Source organism: Suricata suricatta, chromosome 7, assembly GCF_006229205.1.
Source record: "Suricata suricatta isolate VVHF042 chromosome 7, meerkat_22Aug2017_6uvM2_HiC, whole genome shotgun sequence".
NCBI classification, from domain to species: domain Eukaryota; kingdom Metazoa; phylum Chordata; class Mammalia; order Carnivora; family Herpestidae; genus Suricata; species Suricata suricatta.
In genome coordinates, this window is record NC_043706.1 from 122,685,402 (window position 1) to 122,708,008 (window position 22,607).

Below are 22,607 nucleotides of genomic sequence, written 5' to 3' on the forward strand. Positions count from 1 at the left end.
AATAATAAAAGTATGTATGGGGTTGATATGTGTTAGCCGTCATGACTAGTGCTTTTCTACACGTTTATTTCATGCCATCCTATCTTGGGTTCTGCACAAAATTAGAGGTTTCTCTCCTTTCTGCTCTAGACAACACAAGTCTTAAATGTTTTTAATCTCAGAAATAAGAATATCTGGCAAAAGATTATACATAACTCCCATGGTTTAGAGCACTACTGGAAATAGCAGTAACCAAGATTTATTGGTCAGCAGTTCGTGTATGTATGTGAACATGTGTGTACATGTGTGTTTGTGTGTGTAGAAGCAGTAGTAGAAAAAGACCAGAGCCTGTCTTCACTCCTTTGTTAAACTTAAAAGCCCTAAGCAAGTTTGAACAAGCAAGCTGGAACTAGTGCCTCAAATTTTAGGCCATTGACTTAGGAAATTGATGGGAGTGACCTGGTCATTTTAAAAATCTTTGGAGGTGGGAGATCAGAGGAATGTTTTAATGATCAAATTTATTGAAGCGTCACTACGGTTCAATTCCACTAGCCTTGCTGAACAGAAGAAGCCCATGTCTTGACATCTTAGGAGACATTCCCTCCACAAAACATTAAACAGATAGAGGAGAGACATTGAAAATAGACATATACATTTCAAAGTTACCAAAAGAGTAAATCTTACAAGTTCTTATCAGAAGAAAAAAACGTTATAACTATGTATGGTAACAAATGTTAACTAGACTTATTGTGGTGATCATTTTGCAATATATACAAACATCAAACCATTGCATTTACACCTGAAACCAATATAATGTTATATGTCAATTATACCTCAAAAAAAATGTTTAAGGAACAGATACGGGATTTGCATATGTTATTCATTCTTTCCTAAAGTGTTCTTGTGGCCAACCCAAATGTTCTTTATGTTAGAGAAAGCAGTGACTCTTCCTTGTTTAAAAAGGGTTATTAATTTGTTAACATTCTGTAATCTGCACAAAAAATAAAAATGAATGATTCAATGTCTCAGTAAAGAAAGGAAGAATATTGGGGTGCCTCGGGGGCTCAGTTGGTTAAAAATCCAACTTCAGCCCAGGTCATGATCTCATAGTTGGTGAGCCTGAGCCCCACATTGGGCTCTGTGCTAACAGCTCAGAGCCTGGAGCCTGCTTCAGATTCTGTGTCTCCCTCTCTCTCTGCTCCTCCCCTGCTCATTCTCTCTCTTTCTTCTCTTTCTCAAAGATGAATAAACATTTAAAAATTTTAAAAAAAAGAAAGGAGGAATATTCTCCCAAATGCTTTAATAATCCTCATCCAACAACCCTGTGAGGTAAATACCACTACCATCATCCCCAGCTGGACTAACTGAAATTCAGAGACAGTAAATAATTTTCTCGAGATTTCAAATCTAACCAGGTGGTGAAACCAAGGTTCAAGTTTGGTTTTTCTGATTCCAGAGCCCATGGTCTTAGATACCACATGGTTCCTCCTCTTCACATGGAGGCCAGATGATAAACTCAACTCAATCTCTATGGAATCATTCATGTTTCTCAAGTGCTCCCTTGGCACCTATTATACTTTGTTAGTTCTCTGCTTGGCTTTTCCTCTTCACATCAAGATCAGGCCAGGGGCGTGGGATACTGGCCAAGCTCTGCAGCACCATCCAGCTGCTAAGCATCTCAGTAACCCTTGGGCTCTTCACGGGAGAAAATAAGAAAGTCTTGGTGTATTTCCCCCTCAATCCCTCATGTTTCAGGGTCTGAATAATCAGCCTAATAACATTCTTAGGTGCCTGCAGCCCCACCAGTTAACAACAAGCAACTCACCACTTACTCACTGTAACTCTGGATAAATCATTGAAACTCTCTAGGCCCCATCTGTAGAATAGACCTATAAGAGTACATATCTCACAAAGTTGTAAGAATGCAGGGAAGTAATTTGTTTTAAATACTTAATAGCAAGTAGGAGCCATTCCACAGGCTATTACATTGTTATTGGATGTTTATTGTATAAGAGTTTTTTCCCACCTGCTCTAGTTCTTCACCCATCCCTTTCACATCAAGAAGAAAGGGCTCACCAGACAGCATACACATATGGCCTCAAACTTTACTTTTCATTAATTGATTCTAGGCTTTCTAGGAACAAAGCACAAATCCTTGATTCCCAAATTGCCATTTGAAACAGACACGATTCTTGAATATTAGATATTCTAACTGCATGCCCCCAGTCTTGGGGTTGATTGTAAAATCACTACAAATTCTTCACTTCTCCACATCCCTGCCATTGGAACGTAACTTCAGATTTTCCTGCTGAGAGCTGTGAGACTTGCTTTAGCCAGTGGGACTTCAGCACCTCTGAAGCAAGCAGAGGCTTGAATAGCTCTTGCACTTTTGGCCTTAACCATCCTTTCTGCTTTGGATAAAACTCTGCAACCCCCTCCACAGGCAGAAGTCTGGGTCAGTCTCCAGAATGACAAACAGACATGTGCTTATTCACTCTGATCACTCTGCCCAACGTCTGCCAGCCTCCAGGCAGGTGAGTTAAGTCATTCTGGATAATCCACACAGCAGCTGACCTGTTGCCTGACCACATACACATGCAAGGACCCAGCAGAGATCACTGAGCCAGCCCAGACCAGGAGAAACAGCCACTCAAACCATGAGCTATATAAATGCTTGCTATTTGGCCATTAAATGTGAGAGTGCCTTGCTAAGAAATAATCCTTAACTGATACAGATATTGGTACTAAGGGTCAGGTGCTACTATAACAAAAATCTAAAAATGTAGCATCATCTTTGGAACCAGGCAGTAGGCAGAAGGTAGACATGTAACAAAGAAACTGTTACCAAAGGCAGGAAAAGCAATGTGAAACTATTAGTGGAAGCTTGAAAAACAATAGGAAAACAACTGTAGCAGCCTAGAAATATGGTGAATGTTACACATAATAGGAAGACAATCTGCACAATAGTCACCTGAAATCACTTAGAAGATTAAAAAATGTACTAATGAAAAACTGGCTTTAGATAATAAACAATACAGAAAGAACTCTAAAGGTAACAGTTTGTTATTCCTAAGTGTAAGAGGAGCGTTATGACCCAGTGAAGGAGCCTAGAGGTGAGTTTGCAGGCAAAATTTGGAGGAAAATATAGAAGGATCAGGATTTACAACATGGGAATTCTTTTTTTTTTTTCCTTTTCATTACTACTGTCTCTGGCAAGTAAAAATTCCAAAGGCAATAGTAAGACATAATAAAAAAAACAAATCAACAGTATGGCTATAACATCCTTCAATAAAGCTCAAGATATTTAAGGCATGACTGATGACCATCTTAATTAGACAAAAGTTTTCTAAAAATCTTTAAAAGCATGGTCTCAGAGAAGCCGAATCCCAAAACAGCAACAAATGTGTATATGTACACATATATAGAAAGAGATATTTCTTTAAAATAATGATGGCCATAACTTTTTTTCAAAAAAGAGGTATTTCTTTAAGATAATGGTGGGCATAGCTTTTTTTTCAAACTAAGTACATTAAAACTGATACATCAAAAACTAAAACAGTAACGAAGAGCGTTGTACCAGCAAACAAAGCAAAATAAACAAACAAATATGAAATGACTAGTTTGGATCAAACAAATACTGGTAAAATTGTAAAAGAGACTTTCAATATTCCAATATCTAGTAGAGAGCAGTCTGAAGAAGCTTCAAACACGGTCATTGTTTTAATGGAAAAGGTCAGATGTTTTCAGCGAAGAACACAGAGAATGGAGCCACAGACTACTCATAATAATGAATCAGGAAACCACCTGGATTTAGACAGTACAGTGGACTGGGAAGTATCTTTCAAAGAGCAGTGCTATGCCTTAACCATGGGATATTCTTTGCCTCCAGAATAGGGAGAACTAGTAATATGTCCCATGCAAAATTTCCGAATTGCTATGGACCAGTGACAGCCGTGTGCTTCCTGTTCTTCTGCATGGGAAGTGGAGGGTTTGTTAGAATCATTCTATCCCTGCATCATTATTGTGCATTAACATTGTGTGCAAGATAACTTTTCCTTTTGTTTCATTAGGTTCTGAATCACCAGGAGCCCCATTTCAGGCACATCCAGATTTGCATATGAGGCAAATCACAAAATCCTGGATTTCAACCCTTAATGCTATAATTAGGTGAGAGTTTCCACATCCTGGAATGAGGATGAACACATGTGGAAGAAATGTGAATGTATGTGATCTGAGGGCACATTGTGGTAGAATATAAAATCAGTTACAAATTTTTCCTGTCTGTACCCACACTTCTGCAATTGACCACAGATCCTTCAAGAAATAGTAGCTATTTCTTGAGTCTGGGTTGGCACTGTAACTTGCTTTGCCTAATGTCATATTAGTAAACAGGAAGCAAGCAGAGGACTAAATCATGCTTGCACATTGGGAACTGCCCTTGTTTGCTATTTCTGGTACTCTGCAAGTCTTAGCGTGTAAAGAAGCTCAGGTTGTCATCCTAATTAACAGCCCTACCAATTGCTATACATATGAGGCCAGTGTCACTATAGCCACTATCTGGTCTGGTGAATTTGTCTTACATTTGGAAGGTAAAACTGGCCATTCATCATTTCTTTTTTTTTTTAATTTTTTTGTGTTTTATTTTATTTTTGATACAGGGAGAGACAGAGCATGAGAGGGGGAGGGGCAGAGAGAGAAGGAGACACAGAACCGGAAGCAGGCTCCAGGCTCTGAGCTAGCTGTCAGCACAGAGCCCGACACGGGGCTCGAACCCATGAACCGTGAGATCTGACCTGAGCCGAAGTCAGAGGCCCAACCGACTGAGCCACCCAGGCACCCCCCATTCATCATTTCTTAACACTTTCCCCTTGGGAGCCAGTTGTCCACAGAGATCAGCATTTCTACTCTGCTCTTCTCATGAGTAAATCTCATAGAGGCTGGGAGGCACTTTATGAAGGGAAGGCAGCCATGAGACAGCATTGGCCAAGCCTGCACCTGTGTGTGCCTAAGAACCACACTTTCCCAAAGAGATAAACCATGTCTCTCCTCCAACCTAAAATTTATGGTAATAAGTGCCTCCATCTGCTTTATTGCTTTGTCTTTTTTTAAATGTTTTTCATTTATTTTTGAGAGACAGAGAGAGACAAGAAGAGCAGGGGAGGGTCATAGAGAGAAGGAGATACAGAATCTGAAGCAGCCTCCAGGCTCTGAGCTGGCTGTCAGCACAAAGCCCGACATGGGTCTTGAACCCACGAACCGTGAGATCATGACCTGAGCTGAAGCCAGATGCTTAACCGACTGAGCCACCCAGGCACCTCTATTCCTTTGTCTTATGACTCATTTGGGTCATAACCTATAAAGGGAAGAGCAGTATCATTTTTAAAATTTTTTAATTAATTTTTAAAATTTACATCCATGTTTGTTAGCATATAGTGCAACAACGATTTCAGGAATAGATTTCTTAATGCCCCTTACCCATTTAGCCCAGCACCCTCCCTCCACCCCTCCAATGATCCTCTGTTTGTTCTCCATATTTAAGAGTCTCTTATGTTTTGTCCCCCTCCCTGTTTGTATATTAGTTTCCTTCCCTCCCCTTATATTCATCTGTTTTGTATCTTAAAGTCTTTATATGAGTGAAGTCATATGATATTTGTCTTTCTCTGACTGACTAATTTTGCTTAGCATAATACCCTCTAGTTCCATCCATGTAGTTGCAAACGGCAAGATATTATTCTTTTTGATTGCCGAGTGATACTCCACTGTGTATATATGCCACATCTTCTTTAGCCATTCATCCATCAATGGACGTTTGGGCTCTTTCCATACTTTAGCTATTGTTGATAGTGCTGCTATAAACATTGGGGTGCATGTGCCCCTTCGAAACAGCATACCTATATCCCTTCGATAAATACCTAGCAGTGTAATTGCTAGGTCATAGGGTAATTCTATTTTTAATTTTTTGAGGAATCTCCATAGTATTTTCCAGAGTGGCTGCCCCAGTTTTCATTCCCACCAGCAGTGCAAGAGAGATTCTCTTTCTCCACATCCGAGCATCTGTTTTTGCCTGAGTTGTTAATGTTTGCCATTCTGATGGGTGTGAGGTGGTATCTCACCGTGGTTTTGATTTTTATTTCCCTGATGATGAGTGATGTCGAGCATTGTTTCATGTGTCTGTTGGCCATCTGGATGTCTTCTTTGGAGAAGTGTCTGTTCATGTCTTTAGCCCATTTCTTCACTTGATTATTTGTTTTTTGAGTGCTGAGTTTGATAAGTTCTCTCTAGATTTTGGATACTAACCCCTTATCTGATATGTCATTTGCAAATATCTTTTCCCATTCCACTGGTTCCCTTTTAGTTTTGCTGATTGTTTCCTTCACTGTGCAGAAGCTTTTTATTTTGATGAGGTCCCAATAGTTCATTTTTGCTTTTGTTTCCACTGCCTCTGGAGATGTGTTAAGTTGCTGCAGCCAAGGTCAAAGAGGTCTTGCCTGCTTTCTCCTCAAGGATTTTGATGGCTTTCTGTCTTACGTTTAGGTCTTTCATCCATTTCAAGTTTATTTTTGTGTCTTGTGTAAGAAAGTGGTCCAAGTTCATGTTTCTGCATGTCGCTGTCCAGTTTTCCCAGCACCACTTGCTGAAGAAACTATCTTTATTCCGTTGAATGTTCTTTCCTGCTTTGTTAAAGATTAGTTGGCCATACATTTGTGGGTCCATTTCTGGGCTCTCTATTTTGTTCCATTGATCTGAGTGTCTGGGAAAAGACACTTATTTATTTGGCCTCTCGTAGATCCCAACAATGAAAATCATACTGCGTTTCTCCCATCTACACATGCAACTACATGCAATTAAGATTCAAGCCAATTTTCTTCATCTTTGAAAAAACACAGGAAGACTTTGATGGTTTTTACATGTCTGACTCTAGTATATGTTGGTCTAAATGATCACATTCATTACTGTACCTAGTAGAAGTCAAAGAAGGATTCCTCCCACGCAAAAGATTGTTTTGGCTTTTAGATGCCTTTTTATAGGAATTGATACATAGCAAACCTGGAATTCTTTTTCTGAACAAGATGAGAATATGTCCCAATTTGTCTCATGCAACAGCTCTGAGGGATCGTTACGTCGTCCATGTTTATTTTTCCCTATCCGCTACAACACTGATTCAACAAGGCCACTGCCCCTTGCCCATTGGCTACAATTGCACGTGTTATACGATTGCTTCTCCACTTGCTGAGGAGAGCAGCACAGTCATCTAGAGTTACAACTCTAGCAGATCACAAACAAAACAAAGATGAGAGAGGCAGGGAAGGGGAGCAGATTTGATTCACCATTGCCTATATGAAAGTCTCAGTGGATGGAAGATACACAGATCTATCAGTTGGAAGACATCCCCTTGTCTTTTCTGGCCTCTTCTGATCTCAGCACCCATAATAATGACTGGCAGATGATGTATCTATTGAAAGACGAAAGGAAGGCAGGATTGTTCACGTGATTTGTGCCAGATCCTGGCTTTATCTTGGTTGGTAGGAAACTATCTTTTTACTGAGAATAGAGATCTAACTACAGATTTTTTTATGTCTGTGGTAAGCTTTTGACGAAAGGAGAAATAAAGCAACATATCAGTAATATTCGATGCTGTAATACCTATCATAATCTGTTACAATTTCTTAAATGTTCCAGAAATTAGTTCTATTCCATTAAGGTAAACAAGAAAAAAACAGGAATATTTTCCATGTGTTTATCTTTTCAGGTACACCTAAATGGATGGGGGAGGAGATCACTTGACATTTTGGAGAAAACTCTAAGCTTAAGAATCCACTGATTTACATACAGGCAGTCTCAGGTAACTGAGAGGCACTGAGTGCTGAGAGCCCTTGTCGGTCTGCACTCCTGCTTTGCTGGCACTCCCATCTGGCTGGCTGGCTGTGCTGACAGTGTAAGTCAAGGGATTATTAGACTGAACACATGCCCTCAGTTTTTGTTTTGTTTTGTTTTGTTTTGGGACAGAGAGAGGAAAGTTGACTGGGGCCCCAGAGATCTATTTAAAAAAAAAGACAGAAAAGGAGGAGGGGAGAGAAATTTGCAGTGATAAATGTTTTCAGCTCTAAGTATCATGAGAGACTATGAGTTTGGTTCTGGCAGAAGCAAAGGGGCAATGTGGGTCAAGAATTAACCCACAGGGATGCCAGGATAACAACTCCTGAGACATGTCTCTAAATTACATCAAAAACTTCTATGAAGTATGTGTAAGTATTATGCAAACAAACAAACAAAACAAAACAATTGTTTGAGTCTTGTACTTTAACCTGACTTGTGTAAGTGATGATAAATAAGAACCTCTACATATCTGGAGAATAATATAAATATCAGCTATATACTTCAAAATATGCTGAATTTAAAACTATATCCAGAATCATTCAGGAAGTACTTTTAGCTATTAGTGTTTTAAAGTAGCTTGCTTTCACTCAATTCGGTAATTAAGAAGTAGAAAATAAGCTGTAATGACAATTAAATAAACATCATTTGGTTGTTAAAATAGTGTGCATACCAATGAGTTTAATGTTAGATTTGTTATCTAATATTCTAAAAGAGGTCCTAGATATTCCAAGATTTTCTTGATTTTATTGCAGATAGATTAGAGGGGTAAGCATATTCCCTGAATTCAGAGCTTTTGAAATATTTCCAAATTATGCATTTAATTAGAAACATGTCCTTGATTGTTGTATTTCATATTTTCAGAGTGAAAAGGGCTGGACAATCTCATAATGCAGAATTTGCACTGGGCTTAATGATGTCTAAAGTTACATCTTGCTTCAAAAATTCATGAATCATAAATATTTTAAAATGTGATCATGAAAACATCCTTTAAATGTACTTCTTTAATGTTTGTTTTCAAAATATTTTTTTCTCCTAAAATCATTAACAGGTGAAGCCTCCAATCGTGGTCGGCCAATTCCACACCCTATTCTTTGGATCCGTAAGAATGTTCTTCCTTGGAGTGTTAAGCTTTGCGGTCTATGGGAATGAGGCTTTGCACTTCCGTTGTGATCCAGACAAAAGAGAAATAAACCTCTTCTGTTACAATCAGTTCAGACCGATCACTCCACAGGCAAGTTCTTCTGTGTGCACATACACCTAACTACACCAGATAAAAATTAGTGTCTTTTTAAATGTAAAATAATCTCATAATAAGATGAAGAATATCCTACCAGGCATTGTTTGTAGAATTATTACTTTTTCTCTAACTGGCTGTACATTTCAGGTCAATTAATTTGAGTTGGTCAAGAGTTTCTACCGTTTCCAGAAATCTGTTATCTATTGATGTTAGAATTGTACTCTAGGCCTGTAATTAGAAGATGGAAATTGGGTAGCTACTAAAATAAAGTACTTCATTATAATTAATTATGTGTAGATGATGAAGCAAAATATGACAATATTTTGAGTAATTTTTATAATTACTAAGATCTTTAAAATATTAAATGTTTAGCATTTTAAGGATCTTAGTAATAAAACATGTTCAACATTACTATCTTACTCATATTTTTTTATTGCTTGTAAGACTTATGAAACAGAATTGTTAAGTTTGCTTCTGTTGAGAGACAGTCTCTTTAGTGTGTTTTTGGTAACGTGTATTGATTTGACTAAGATATTTCTGACACACTCTAGGTATTCTGGGCATTACAATTAGTGATTGTCCTGGTTCCTGGAGCTATCTTCCATCTTTATGCTGCATATAAAAGCATCAATCAAGAATGCATTCTTCAGAGGCCTATTTACAATGTGATTTATGTCCTCTCTGTTTTGGTAAGAATTAGTCTAGAGGTGATAGCATTTTGGCTTCAGATTCACCTCTTTGGTTTCCTAATTAAACCTCTCTACCTGTGTGATGCTGGATCTCTTGGGGGAAAATTTACTATTATAAAATGCACAGTGCCAGAACACTTTGAGAAGACCATTTTTCTCATTGCAATGCATACATTTGCTGTAATTACAGTAGTGTTATGTGTTGCTGAAATTTTTGAAATCATATTTAAATTATGCTTTCTAATTAGGCAATGACAGTAAGATTGACGACTGACTGACGTGCCACAATTCTTTATCAATCATGTTCATTTCGTTTCATCTTATTCAATGACTATCTCAATTTCACACATAAATATCTATTCTCTAAGCTTACCTCAGTGTGTCTAAACTCTATGTCTAATATAAAGAAAATACTAAGTTCTAAGGCATGTATTCTTGAACAAACATTTCATTCTATTTTAATTTTGTCATGTATTAAAAATATAGAGAGAACTAAAGTTAATTTTTTAAAAATAGAACTTGTATAGAGTTCTCACACATATAACATCTTAATCACAGTATTCTGTGGCCAGAGAAACTTTTATTATCTGTTTTTCACAGAGTGGAAAATTGAGTCTCAGGGGGGTTAATATGTATGCCCAAACTCATACAACCACATTAGAATTAAGATCTCCTAAATATAAAGGCTGAACTCTTGTGTATAAATTTTGAGGGTATAATTATATTTACATTCATATGAATATAACTTTTTAAAGTGCAAAATTTGTAAATTATTAAAAGTCATTCTATAGTTTGATCACTAACAAAGAAATGGAGTAATTACATTTTTAATATTATACTGCTTTCTTGAAATTTTTAACATCAAATGATATGATAATATAGCCACCAAGTAAATTTTAAAATGCTGGGACAAATATTGTGAATGTTTCCTTGTGGTTTTTTTTTAATGTTTATTTATTTTTGAGTGGAAAGGGGCAGAGAGACAGAGAAACAGGATCACAAGTGGGCTCTGTCCTGACAGCAGAAAGCCCTATGTGGGGCTTGAACTTGAGAACCGTGAGATTATGACCTGAGCTGGTTAGACACTCAGCCAACTGAGCCACACAGGTGCTCTGGTTGGTTTCTTGTTGAAAAACAAAACAAAACAAACAAAAACAAAAAAACAACACACAAAAAACTGTGCTTACAGATATCCTGATAGCTTTTATGTTCAAGATTATTGAAATGGAACAGTATATTTTATTAAGTTAGACTTCCTAAAGAGTGATGAAGTTATTTCAAAGAAATTTATATTAGTTCAGTTTGTTCTTTTTATCTTTACCAGTAATATTTGATATCATTTAAAATCTTTTTTTAAGTTTATTTTGAGATAGAGACAGAGAGATGAGAGAGCAAGTGGGGGAGGTGCCAGGAGAGAGAATACCAAGCAGCTCTTGCTGTCAGCACAGAGCCCAACACAGGGCTTGATCTCAAGAACAGTGAGATCATGAGCTGAAATCAAGAATCAGACACTTAACTGACTGAGCCATCCAGGCACTCTTCATTTATAATCTTTATATATGACTGCCTTGTACTGATGCCTTATTAGTAAAGAAACTATAGTCAGTCAAATACTGAGGTTTTCAATTTTTTTCTTCACCATTATTCAGCCTATGTTTAATATAATGAATTTCTAGATGTAAGGGTTTTAAATAATTGAGGCGTCCTTCACATAAAAAGCACAGGAGAAACGCCAACTCACTTGCATTCAACAAAGAGTTGCTAAGTATCTGTCATTTAGCATGCACTGCATTAAGAGTTCACATACAAGAGAGGGGCGCCTGGGTGGCTCAGTTGGTTAAGTGTCCAACTTCAGCTCAGGTCATGATCTCATGGTTCATGGGTTCCAGCCCCACATCAGGCTCCATGCTGATAGTGTGGAGCCTGCTTCGGATTCTGTCTTTTTCTCTTTCTGTTCCTCCCCAACTTCTACTTTCTCTCTCTCAAAATAGAAAATAAACTTAAAAAAAAAAAAAGAGTTCATATACGAAGATAACTAAGATTTACTACCTTTATGAGATGTTTACTGATGGTCAGTGACACATCCCAAAAGAGTGGGGGCTGTGAAAATAGCTCACCCTGAAGGGAAGAAGTTTTTACTTATTCAGTATCTTTGTTTTGAATCACTGCAGGGCACCTGGGTGGCTCAGTCAGTTAAGGGTCTGACTTTGGCTCAGGTCATGATCTCATGGTTCATGGGATCAGGCCTTGCATCAGGCTTTGTGCTGCCGGCATGTAGCCTGCTTGGGATTCTCTCTCCCTTTCTCTCTCTCTGTCTCTCTCTTTCTCCCTCTCTCTCTGTCCCTTCCCTGCTCATGCTTTCTCTCTCTTTCAAAAATAAAAAAAGAATCACTAGCCCTATGTGCTAATAAACAGCAACAATGTTTAGTCCACTTTATTCTTATTTCTAATTCTCTATAGATAACAAACCTCTTATTGTCTGCACTCACGGAGGATTGCTTTCACCAGTCCTTCCACAAACACATGTTTATTATGAATCCATTTTCCTGCACCTTTGGAAGGCTGGTAATTTTCTTTCTTTCTTTCCTTCTTTCTTTCTTTCTTTTTCTTTTTTTCTTTTTTCTTTTCTTTTCTTTTTTTTTTTTTTTTTATCCCAGACATTGCGTTTTACCTTGTTGTTGGATACTGGGCATTTTTATCTTCCCGTGAATATGCTTAAACTGTAACTCTGGGCACAGTTAAGTTGCTCAGAAATGGTTGATCCCTTGCAGTTCCTTTTAAGTTTTGTTAGATGGCACTAGGGTAGCTCTCATTGAAGGGCTAATTTTGTCCCTTTACCAAGGCAAACCCCTTCTAAGTACTCTACCAGATGACCCTTTAGTATTCTGGAAATGTTATGTTTCCACAGTTCTCAAAATTCTACCCCCAAACTGGCTCACTCCTCTTAGGCCATTTTGGCTGCTGTAACAAAGTACATAGACTGGGCAGTCTATCAACAACTAACATTTATTTCTCAGTTTTCTAAAGCCTGGAAGTCTGAGACCAGGAGGCAGTGGAGTCAAGTTCTGGTGAGAACCCTCTTCTGAGACACAGCCTTTTCCTGGTAGAAAAAGGTGAGGGCACTCTAGGGTTCCTTTTATAAGGGCACTAATCCCATTCATGAGGACTTTACCCTCATGATCTAATCACCTCCCAAATATCCTACCTCCTACCATCACACTGGGTGTTAGGATTCTAAAATATGAATTTTGGACCCAAACATTCAGTTCGTCGCACTCATGAATGCAACATAAATTGCTATAGCGATCGAAGCAGGTCTTTGCTGCACTCAAGAAGGAAGAAAGAGCCAAGGGCATTCTTCTGGTTTTCCTCTTAGGATTTTTCTCAGGGAAGACTTTTTATTTTCTATTTTTTCCAAAAACCCACAACAGACTTCCCCTTAATGTCATTAGCCACTCTGATCAATACTCTGATTCATCCTCCTCTAGGGCATTGTCAAAATTTAACTCGTTTTAAAGAGATTTGCTAATTTGGCTGTCGGGAAAAGCAATAAGTCTCAATCTTGTGTGAATCTTGTATATTGTACCTTTCAATCTTTTCAGGAGTTGGTCACCTTTAAAGATATTTAAAGACATTACACTGATCAGGACTCATTTGGAGACCCTTTACAGATCTCTGGACCTCTCTTTGCATTTCTCCCCTCTAAGGTAGCCTGTCCTGCAAAATCTAGCCTCCTTGCGCCCCTCACCCCTCTGCCCCGGGCTCTCTCTCCTCACCTGACAGGTGATGGCATTTCTAAGCCACCATAAAACCCCTGCTGACCACTACTTCTTTTCAGCAAATAGTACCTGTTATTATGTTTAAAGATACAGATCCAGTGAGAGAGTTGGTTTGGACAATCTTTTTAATTCTTTACGATTCTATTCTTTTATAATATCATTTCACTGGTAACTGTATCAGGATTTTAGCATACAGCGATATGCTCCTGAATAATAAAGGATATGTATAAATATGGTACTTATAAAGTAAAGATAAAATATTTATAAAAACATATCTTCTAACCAAAATGCAAATGTTGTCAAAAATTAATAATTATGTCAAAGCTAAACAAATACTGAACCATTTGAAAATACATTTAAAATTATTTCATAAAAAGCTCTTGGAGCAAATAAGGTCATTTAAAATTAAATTTTTTCTGTATTTATAAATGAGTAACAGTCAAATACTGCATATTAAAAGCCATGAGATGAGATCACATCTGTAGTACACAGAAAATTGACAGCTGAAACTATTTTCTCAGGAAAAGGAAATAGTAAATGTAATTTCAAAAGTAAGAATAAGAACTTCAATATAAAACTATAAAATACAAATTTGGGGCGCTTGGTTGCGTCATTGTTTAAGCCTCTGACTCTTGATTTCAGTTCAGGTCATGTTTTCACAGTTAGTGGGTTTGAGCCCCGTGACAGGCTCCACCCTGACAGTGCAGAGCCTGCTTGAGATTCTCTGTCTCTCCCTCTCTCTCTGCCCCTCCTGCTCTCTCTCTCTCCCCCAAAATAAATAAATAAACTTTAAAAAATACAAAAATAATTTAATAAGAATAAAGGCAGAAAGTACAGTAATAAATTAGAAACAAACATATAAAATACAAATATAAAATGGTACTAGAAGACAATAATAAAATAGATAAATCTGGTGGATCAAATTAGGTGTGATAGTATACTATTATAAGATTCTTATAATATACATAAAGTTGTATATTATCACTGAAAGTATACAGTGATAATATATATCTTTAGATATATACTGTAACTTATAAGTTAGCTGATAAAACAAAACAAGAAAATTTGTGCTGAAAAGCCAACAAAGGATATTAAATGGAATCAAAACATTCAATTAGTCCAGAAGGTGCAGAAAAGAGAAAAAGGGAACAAAAAATGATGGGACAATTGAAAGCAGTAAAACGGTAGGCCTAAACCTAAAAATATCAATAGTAGCAACACATCTGAAAACTCTTCACACCCTAAACAAAAGCAAAAATTATATGAATGTACTCTTTTAAAAGCCAGGCCAATGAACACAAATCCCACTTTAAATATTTTTGAATATTTAAAGATTTAGTATTTAAGCCATTCGAATATTTTTACAAATAGATAATAAAAAAAATGGAAAAAGACCAAGCAAAAGCATTAGAGAGCTGAAGTGACTATAACATGAGAAAACTCAAGTCGATTTCAGGGCCAGGGATAATGAAAGGGCTAAAAGAGACATTTAATAATGATTAAAGTTGGGGTGACCGGGTGGCTCAGTCGGTTAAGCGTCTGGCTTCGGCTCAGGTCATGATCTCATGGTTTGTGGGTTTGAGCCCCACGTCGGGCTCTGCGCTGACAGCTAGCTCAGAGCCTGGTGCTTGCTTTGGATTCTGTGTCTCCCTCTCTCTCTGACCCTCCCCTGCTCGCACTGTCTCTCTCTGTCTCTCAAATATAAATAAAAAACACTTAAAATTAAAAAAAAATAATGATTAAAGTGTAATTTCATCAGGAAGCATAACAGTTCTAAATGTATATGTCACCAGTTACATAGAAGCAAACTGCACGAAGCAAAACCTTGTAAAATTCAAAAGAGAAATAAATTCAATCATACTTAAAGATTTCAATACGCATCTCTCACTAATCGGGAAGATAGAAAGAACCTCAGGAAGGATATGGAAGTCTTAAACGTTACTGATAGCTGACCTGAACTAATTGATATTTAGAAATCACTTCACCTAATCAGAGCATATTATACATTTTTTTCATGTGTCTGTGGAACATTCACCAAGAGAGACTATATGCTGGGCCATGACAAAATCTGAAGGAATGGAATTAGAGTGTATAAACTGATCACAATGGAATTAAATTAGGAATTAATAAAAAAAGGTATCAGGAATATACCCAAGTATTTGAGAGGCTAACAATACAATTTTATTAACCCATAGATCAAAGAAGAAATTACGTGGACAATTGAAACTACTATAAACAAATGCTAATATAAACACAATTTCTGAAAAAATATGGAAAGCAGCTAGAAGAGTAGTTGACAGAACATTAAAAGTTCTAAATGTTCTGTTAGAGAAAAAATTGAGTATATTATGAAGTAATTTAAACCTCTCACCTTAAGAAATTATGAAAAGAACAGTTGAAATAGAAAATAAATAGGAGGGAAATGCTTTAAAAAGCACAAAACTTTGAAATAGAAAACTGCAAGACAATAGAAAAAAATCAGTGGAACAAAATGTGGTTCATTGAAAAGATTAGTAAAACTGATACATTTCTCCATAGACAGATTGAGATAATAGAAGAGAAAATGAAAATTACTCAGATCATAAATGAAAAAAGGGGGCATCACAACAGAATATTTAAATGATTTTAATGAAACATTATGAACAATGTTATGCCAATAAGTTTGCTACTTATATAAAATGAACAAATTCCTTGAAAAGCACATATGATTAAAAAATTAAACAGAAAATATGAATATCTTTATACTTTATTAAATAAATTAAATTAAAAATCAAAAGCCTTCCCAGAAAGAAAATCCCAGGCCCAGGCGGCTTTGCTGGTGAATTCCATCCATGCCCTCTACCTTGCATAGATTCAGGCCCAACCTGGAGCTTGAACAACTGTTCAGAGCTGTAGGGAAGAGAGTCTGGGTCTTTCTTCATAGTAAGTTCTTCATTATAAAACACCAACAAGAAAAAAACAACCTCATGTTAATATCTATTTTGTCTCACAGCATAATTTCAATGTGCTGTTATGTTAACAGTCTCTGTTACTTTTCTCCCTCATATCAATTATCCTCTCCTGATGGGAGTTCAGTACTTAGAAAGAAGAGAGCATATGTTGGAAAATGGAATAAAATCCAATTTTAACCATTTCACTTACTTGCTTATATTACCTTTTCCTCCTAAACATATGCCAATGACAGACACCTGAGCAAGCTCCAGCCCTGAAGAGAGAGATCAGGAGAGTAACAGGAAGGGGCGCCTGGGTGGCTCAGTTGGTTAAGTGTCCGACTTTGGCTCAGGTCATGATCTCATGGTTGGTGGGCCTGAGCCCCATGTCTGGCTCTGTGCTGACAGCTCAGAGCCTGGAGCCCACTTTGGATTCTGGGTCTCCCTCTCTCTCTGCCCCTCCCCTGCTCATGCTCTCTCTCTGTCTCTCAAAAATAAAAAAAAATGAAATTTTTAAAAATAATAATAAAAAGAGAATAACAGGAAGGTACAGCCTTCATTAGGAATAAGAACATATGATTTACAGACATAGGATCATTCAATAGGAAAAATATAAAATACAATAACATATTGGTCTAGAGACATTAAAGTCAAGTAGCAGCAGTTAGATTTACAGGCTCTGAAACCAAAGCACATGGATTTTAATGACAAACATTCATACTTACTGGCTGTCATCTGGTGCAAGTTACATGACTTCTAAGTGTCTCATTTTTCTCTTCACTATTTTACAAAATTGTGAAATTGATAATACCTTATTCATAGGGCTGTGGTAAAGATTAAATATGTTGACGTTAAATCTCTAGAAACAGACATGATTCATGGTAGATGCTCATGAGTGTCTGCTCAAGGCGATCAGGGCAGAGGGTCTAGCTTAAAGAGAGTGGATACGACTTGAAACATCAGCTATGTGTTGAAGATGCACATGGCACTAGTCCTCACCTCTATATGGGCCATTAACATTTCCTGAGACCTTTTAAAAATACTGATATTTAGGCTCCAACCCAGAACAATTACATCTGAATGCCTGGTGGTGATATCTAGATAGGAGTCTTTAAAAAACAAAAGAAAAAAAAAACCGCTTCTTTGGTGAACGTTAAGGATAAGCACAGTTGAGAATGAAGGATCAGAAAATAATAAGCGAGAAGTCCTAAGGACAGAGCGATGGCATTTATGATTACCCACTCTGCTTTAGTTTCTACCAATTCAGCAATTTATGACTGGAAGTTAGGATAGTGAGAATAAGAGGAGAGAGAAACCATACTCTCTTTGTCCATTCAGGCTGCTGTAACAAAATACCACCGACTGGGTAGCTTATCAACAATAGACATTGATTTCTCACAGGTCCGAAGGCCGGACGTCTAAGATCCGAGTTCCAGCATGGTCAGGTTCTGATGAGACCCCTCTTCTAGGTTGCAAACTATTGCCCTTTCATTGTCTCCTCACATGGTGGAAGGGCCAGCTGGCAATCTGGGGTCTCTATAATGGCATTAATGGGGGCGCCTGGGTGGCTCAGTCGGTTGAGTATCCGACTTCGGCTCAGGTCATGAACTCACGGCTGTGGGTACGAGACCCGCAGTTGGCCCCTGTGCTGACAGCTCAGAGCTCAGCTGAGGCCTGGAGCCTGCTTCAGATTCTGTGTCTCCCACTCTCTCTGCCCCTCCCCTACTCATGCTCTGTTTCCCTCTGTCTCAATAATAAGTAAACATAAAGAAATAAATAAGGAAAAAGTTTATAAAGGCATTAATCCCGTTTATAAAAGCTCTGCCTTCATCACCCAATCGCCTCTCAAGGACTCTACCTCCTAATACCATCACATTGGGTATTAGGCTTCAACAAAGGAATTTTAACATATTCAATCTGTAGCACAGATGTTCGCAAGTGATAGTGGATGTGTTACTGAGATTGGGGAAGATATATAACTCAGTTTCTTGTCAGGTAAAAAGGCACACCTAGAGTAATGAACTCTGCAAGCAGAGACAAAGGGTGTGGAGTAGGGGTAATAATAGGGACACAGAGCAGTTTCTGCAGGGGTTGGGGAAAGGGGAGAATGGTTTGGTGATGAGAGAACAGCACACAGGGCAAATGTCAGAGCTAGAGGTCTTTTTCTTTGGAGATAGTATGATTTCACTGAAAATTAGTTTTAAGATGAACCTTCAAAACTGGGAACTGAGAAAATAAAGCAATAAAGGTAAAGGTTATTGGAGGAGACAAATGAAGTGTAAAGTCCTGGAAGATGATGGAATGAGATGGAGAAGAGAAAAAAAGAATTGAAGTCATTGGTTGTAGAGAGAAAAGTTGATGCCTACAATGGTATGAGTCGAAATACTTTACAAATTTTTCATCATTCTCCACAAATAAATGATCTTCAGATTATTCATTTGCTAGTGTGTACCTATCCAGTTCAGAAGAAAAATTCAATTTTCTTTAAGCACAATGTGCTTAAATGTTGAAGTTGAAAAAAGTCTGGTTATTTTATCGAATGTGTCAATAGAGAAGATTTCAACATAAAAATTTAAACGCATCATCTACGCAGTAATTGAATTTGCTGTTTCTACAATCAGAAAGGTTTCTATGGACACTATTAAAATAATCTGAGGAACTGGAAGTGATAATCCCTGAATGATATCAACGACAATTCATGACTTTACCCTTTCTCCCAATAAACAAACATTCTCTTCCTGTTTTCCCCTTTCTACCTTTCGTTTCGCTAAAAAAGAAAAAGAAAGAAGAGAAAAGGAAAGAAAAGAAAAAAGGAAAAGGCCTGGGGGACGCAACAAAGTGAAACAAAAACTCTTTCCCCGCCCATCCGCAGCCAGCAGAGAGCGCTGGTGCCACGGGCGACACAATCGCGGTGCCGCTTAGCCCACTGTAGGCTCTGGAACCGCCAGAGGCCGAGTGCACTGAGGTTGTCCCTGCTGGGAGCCCGTAGTTGACTTGCGGTCGCTGAGCAACGGGAAAGTGGGCGGGATTTTCGCGCGTTCGTGCGCGCGACCTACCAGGCGGAAGCGGAAGTGCGGGTAGCGCGCGAGTAGGAAGTGGTGATTCCTCGACTGGAGATGGCCGCGCTTGCTCAGCTGCCCCCACTCCCCCCCCAGTTTAAGAGCATACAGCATCATCTGAGGACGGCTCAGGAGCATGACAAGAGGGACCCTGTGGTGGCTTATTACTGTGAGTCTTTCCGAGTCGCCGTGCCTCTCCTTACCGTCCGGGGCCCACACACCACCCCTTGGTTATTAAGTCAGGCCCCGCCCCTTCAGCTTTAGACCTGAGCTTTGACCTCTGGCCTGCCCGGGGAACACAGTGCGGCCCCGCCCTTTTCTGGGATGTCCGCACCTTCTCTCCTCCCTCCTCGCAGGTCCCAGAGAGGCAAAACTTAAAAAGCACCCTTGTCGTTCGTCGCCTCTCCAGTCTTGTGTTTAAATATTCCTAAACTGGCTGCATGGGCTTATGAGCTCAGTGACACACTGTCTTAAGATTTTCTGTGTATACTCAGCAAGGAACTCCTGTCTCCAAAATAACGTCTACAGTTAAGTAATTATGTTGGGGCTAAAACAAAGGTAAGTGTCCCAAAGACAGTAGTGACGTGGACACAAGGAAGATAGACTAATTGAAAACATAGTAATAAGTTCAGGTTAATTATGACAACACGCAAGCCCATTCAAAAACTCATAAATGGTGAAATGGAGAGGAGTTGCTAAGAAGCTAGCACTTGAATTTGACCATTTTCCCACCAATGAGAATTTTATGTCTCGACTTCTTTGAATAATACTTGGGGTTGAGACATTTGATAAAATGCTACCACTTTGGTTGATTATGAGACCTGTAATCTACAGTTGATAGAGAACAAATTAGGTTGTTCAAACCTCTTCCTTTGTAGTAAGTCTGGTAGTTGTTTTTTTGTTTTTAATGTAAACTTTAAACTCGACTGCAAATAAAACAAGTGACCAAGCAACTGTAATCTTCTGTGAGGGACTTTTAGCCCTGAAAAGCTCAATATAATGTGTCCTCTCTTGTGAACATTGAAACGTTCACTAAAATCTGGTCTATTTTCATCCCTATCAAACTCCAGTACCCTATTTTCATTTCTCAAGGGTTCAAGGCTCCTTCCCACCTCTACGTTCTTCGTTTTCTTGGAATGTCTACCTCTTTTCTTCTACTTGGCACACTTCTCATGATTCAAGGTCTAACCTAAATGTCACCTCTTCTGTAGGTAGTAAGTTAATCAACTTACATTCTCTAGGCTCTCTCCCATTTTGCTTAGTCAAACAGCATTTTTTCCATTAAATTTGTTTTTCAGGTTCCACAAGTAAGGAGTATTAATCATTTAATCACTTTGTATTTATTGAACTTCTTCCTGCACCAAGCATTACCAGGCACTGTGGCTGCAGTTCCAGATTCATACAAGTGAGGAAGAGAGGAGATTAAACAATATAATAAATATATTATATGGACTAGTAGAAGGTTTCAGAGACAGATAAAGCAAGGAAAAGAGAAGGGAATACTAGGAGGAGGGTGGTAGGGAGCAAAGAGGGGTAATCATGGAATGCTTCACTGAGTTCACATCTGAGCAAAGACTTGAGAGAAGAGAAAGTCAGGCTTTGCATCGTCTGGAAGAGAGTTCTCTTGAGAGATGGAATAACATGCAAAAGTCGCGAGGCAGGGGCTTGTTTGAGGGAGGATCAAGGAGCCCGTTGTAACTGGAGTGGGTATAGCAAGGAGAAAAGTGATGTGAGAAGGTGAAAAGGGTAATTTCTTGTAACAATGAAGTAGGAACCCTTGTTCCTGTCTACAACAAATTCCTGTTCATGGGTTCTGTATCGTACACCTTTGTGAATGCCCAAGGACTTTTATTTTCTGTGTCATCCTCACCCTTTTGCTACTTCTTGCTAAACTTGCCCCAGTTTTTTTTTTTAATTAAAAAAAAAAAAGAAAAGAAAAGCTGCCATTATGACACTCTTTTAAAGGTATAGTCCTGGCTGCCTAAATTCAAAGGTAAGCTTGAAATAGTTGTCCACGTTGTCTTTACCTGCTTTTCTCGTAGAGCCTTTTGAGCTCATTGCAAGTCTGCTTTCCCTGCCTTCTGTTTTACTGAAACTGCTCTCTACACGGCCATGAACAAACATTTGCATTGCTAAATCCAAGTGGTAGTTAAGGAATATTTTTGTTATGAAACATATGCATATTAAAGAATACATAGTGTGTGTATGGTTTAAAGAATAATAAAATGAACACCGAGCTACCCACCATATTTGAAGTTATTAGACTTTTTAATTTTGGCCAATCTGGTGAGCATGAAATTCAAGCTGAATTTGCAATGCACTGAGTCTTAATGAGGTTGAGCGTCTTTTCATATGTTAATTACCATTTGTGATTCCCTTTTGAAATACCTTTATTGCTTTTGTGTATATTTTTATTGCACTGTTTATCTTTCCATAATAGATACTAATCCTTTGTTACATGCATTGCAGATGTCTTCTCCAAGTGCATAGTTTGACTTTTTACTGTATGAAGTCGTTTGATGTTCAAGAGTTCTTAAGATTGAAATATAGCCAATTTATCACTCTCATGATTTATATTCTGATTTTCCAGGACTTGATTCCTTTTTTGTCTTCCTTGTTTGGGACTTTGGCATCCAGGATTTGGAGATGGGTCTTTCATAAAGTCTGGGAAATTCTCTACTATTATCTGTTCAAGTATTACTTCTCTGTACTGAAATTTTGATTAGACATGCGTTTCACTTTTCTCCTTTGTCTCTTAATGTTTTCACCTCTTTGTCTCTCTGTACATTGTGTATAATTTCTGTAGGTCAGTGTTCATTTCCATATATCCTATTATGTAACCCATTTGGTGAATTTCAATTTTTATTTTTTTATTTCTGGGTGTTCTTTTTTTGTTGTTGTTTTTAAATTGGCCTAGCCATTTCTGATAGTCTTTTGTTCCTATATTTTTTAAACACTTGTTTCTTTAAAAGTTATAAATCTTTGTTTATATTCGCTGTCTGATCATTCCCGTAGCTGCTGTATATGTGGGTCTGATTCTTTTGTGTAACAGAAGA

The 22,607-nt window shown here is 38.0% G+C and overlaps 3 protein-coding genes across 8 annotated transcripts in view; 2 read left to right on the forward strand and 1 right to left on the reverse strand.

Moving 5' to 3' along the window:
• The window catches only part of NMBR (neuromedin B receptor), a 67,155-nt gene that overhangs the window by 40,302 nt on the left and 4,246 nt on the right, over nucleotides 1-22,607 (reverse strand). The window lies entirely within an intron of this gene.
• On the forward strand, nucleotides 8,187-10,038 carry GJE1 (gap junction protein epsilon 1). The gene is made up of 3 exons (XM_029944442.1): nucleotides 8,187-8,225; nucleotides 8,906-9,088; nucleotides 9,646-10,038. Exons 1-3 carry the CDS (start codon nucleotides 8,187-8,189, stop codon nucleotides 10,036-10,038), a joined length of 615 nt encoding a protein of 204 aa, XP_029800302.1.
• The window catches only part of VTA1 (vesicle trafficking 1), a 67,403-nt gene continuing 64,358 nt past the window's right edge, over nucleotides 19,563-22,607 (forward strand). The window contains exon 1 of one of the 2 annotated variants that reach the window (XM_029944440.1): nucleotides 19,563-19,720. In XM_029944440.1, the coding sequence (XP_029800300.1) occupies nucleotides 19,609-19,720 (112 nt within the window). In that variant the 5' untranslated portion in view covers nucleotides 19,563-19,608. The remainder of the gene's footprint in view (nucleotides 19,721-22,607) is intronic. The other variant, XM_029944441.1, reaches the window with a different exon arrangement.

Coding starts and splice junctions, on each gene's coding strand:
- GJE1 (XM_029944442.1), top strand. CDS start 8,187: ATGTCTCTAAATTACATCAAAAACTTCTATGAAGTATGT. Junction 8,226..8,905: donor AAAACTTCTATGAAGTATGT/GTAAGTATTATG, acceptor AATCATTAACAG/GTGAAGCCTCCAATCGTGGT. Junction 9,089..9,645: donor TCAGACCGATCACTCCACAG/GCAAGTTCTTCT, acceptor GACACACTCTAG/GTATTCTGGGCATTACAATT.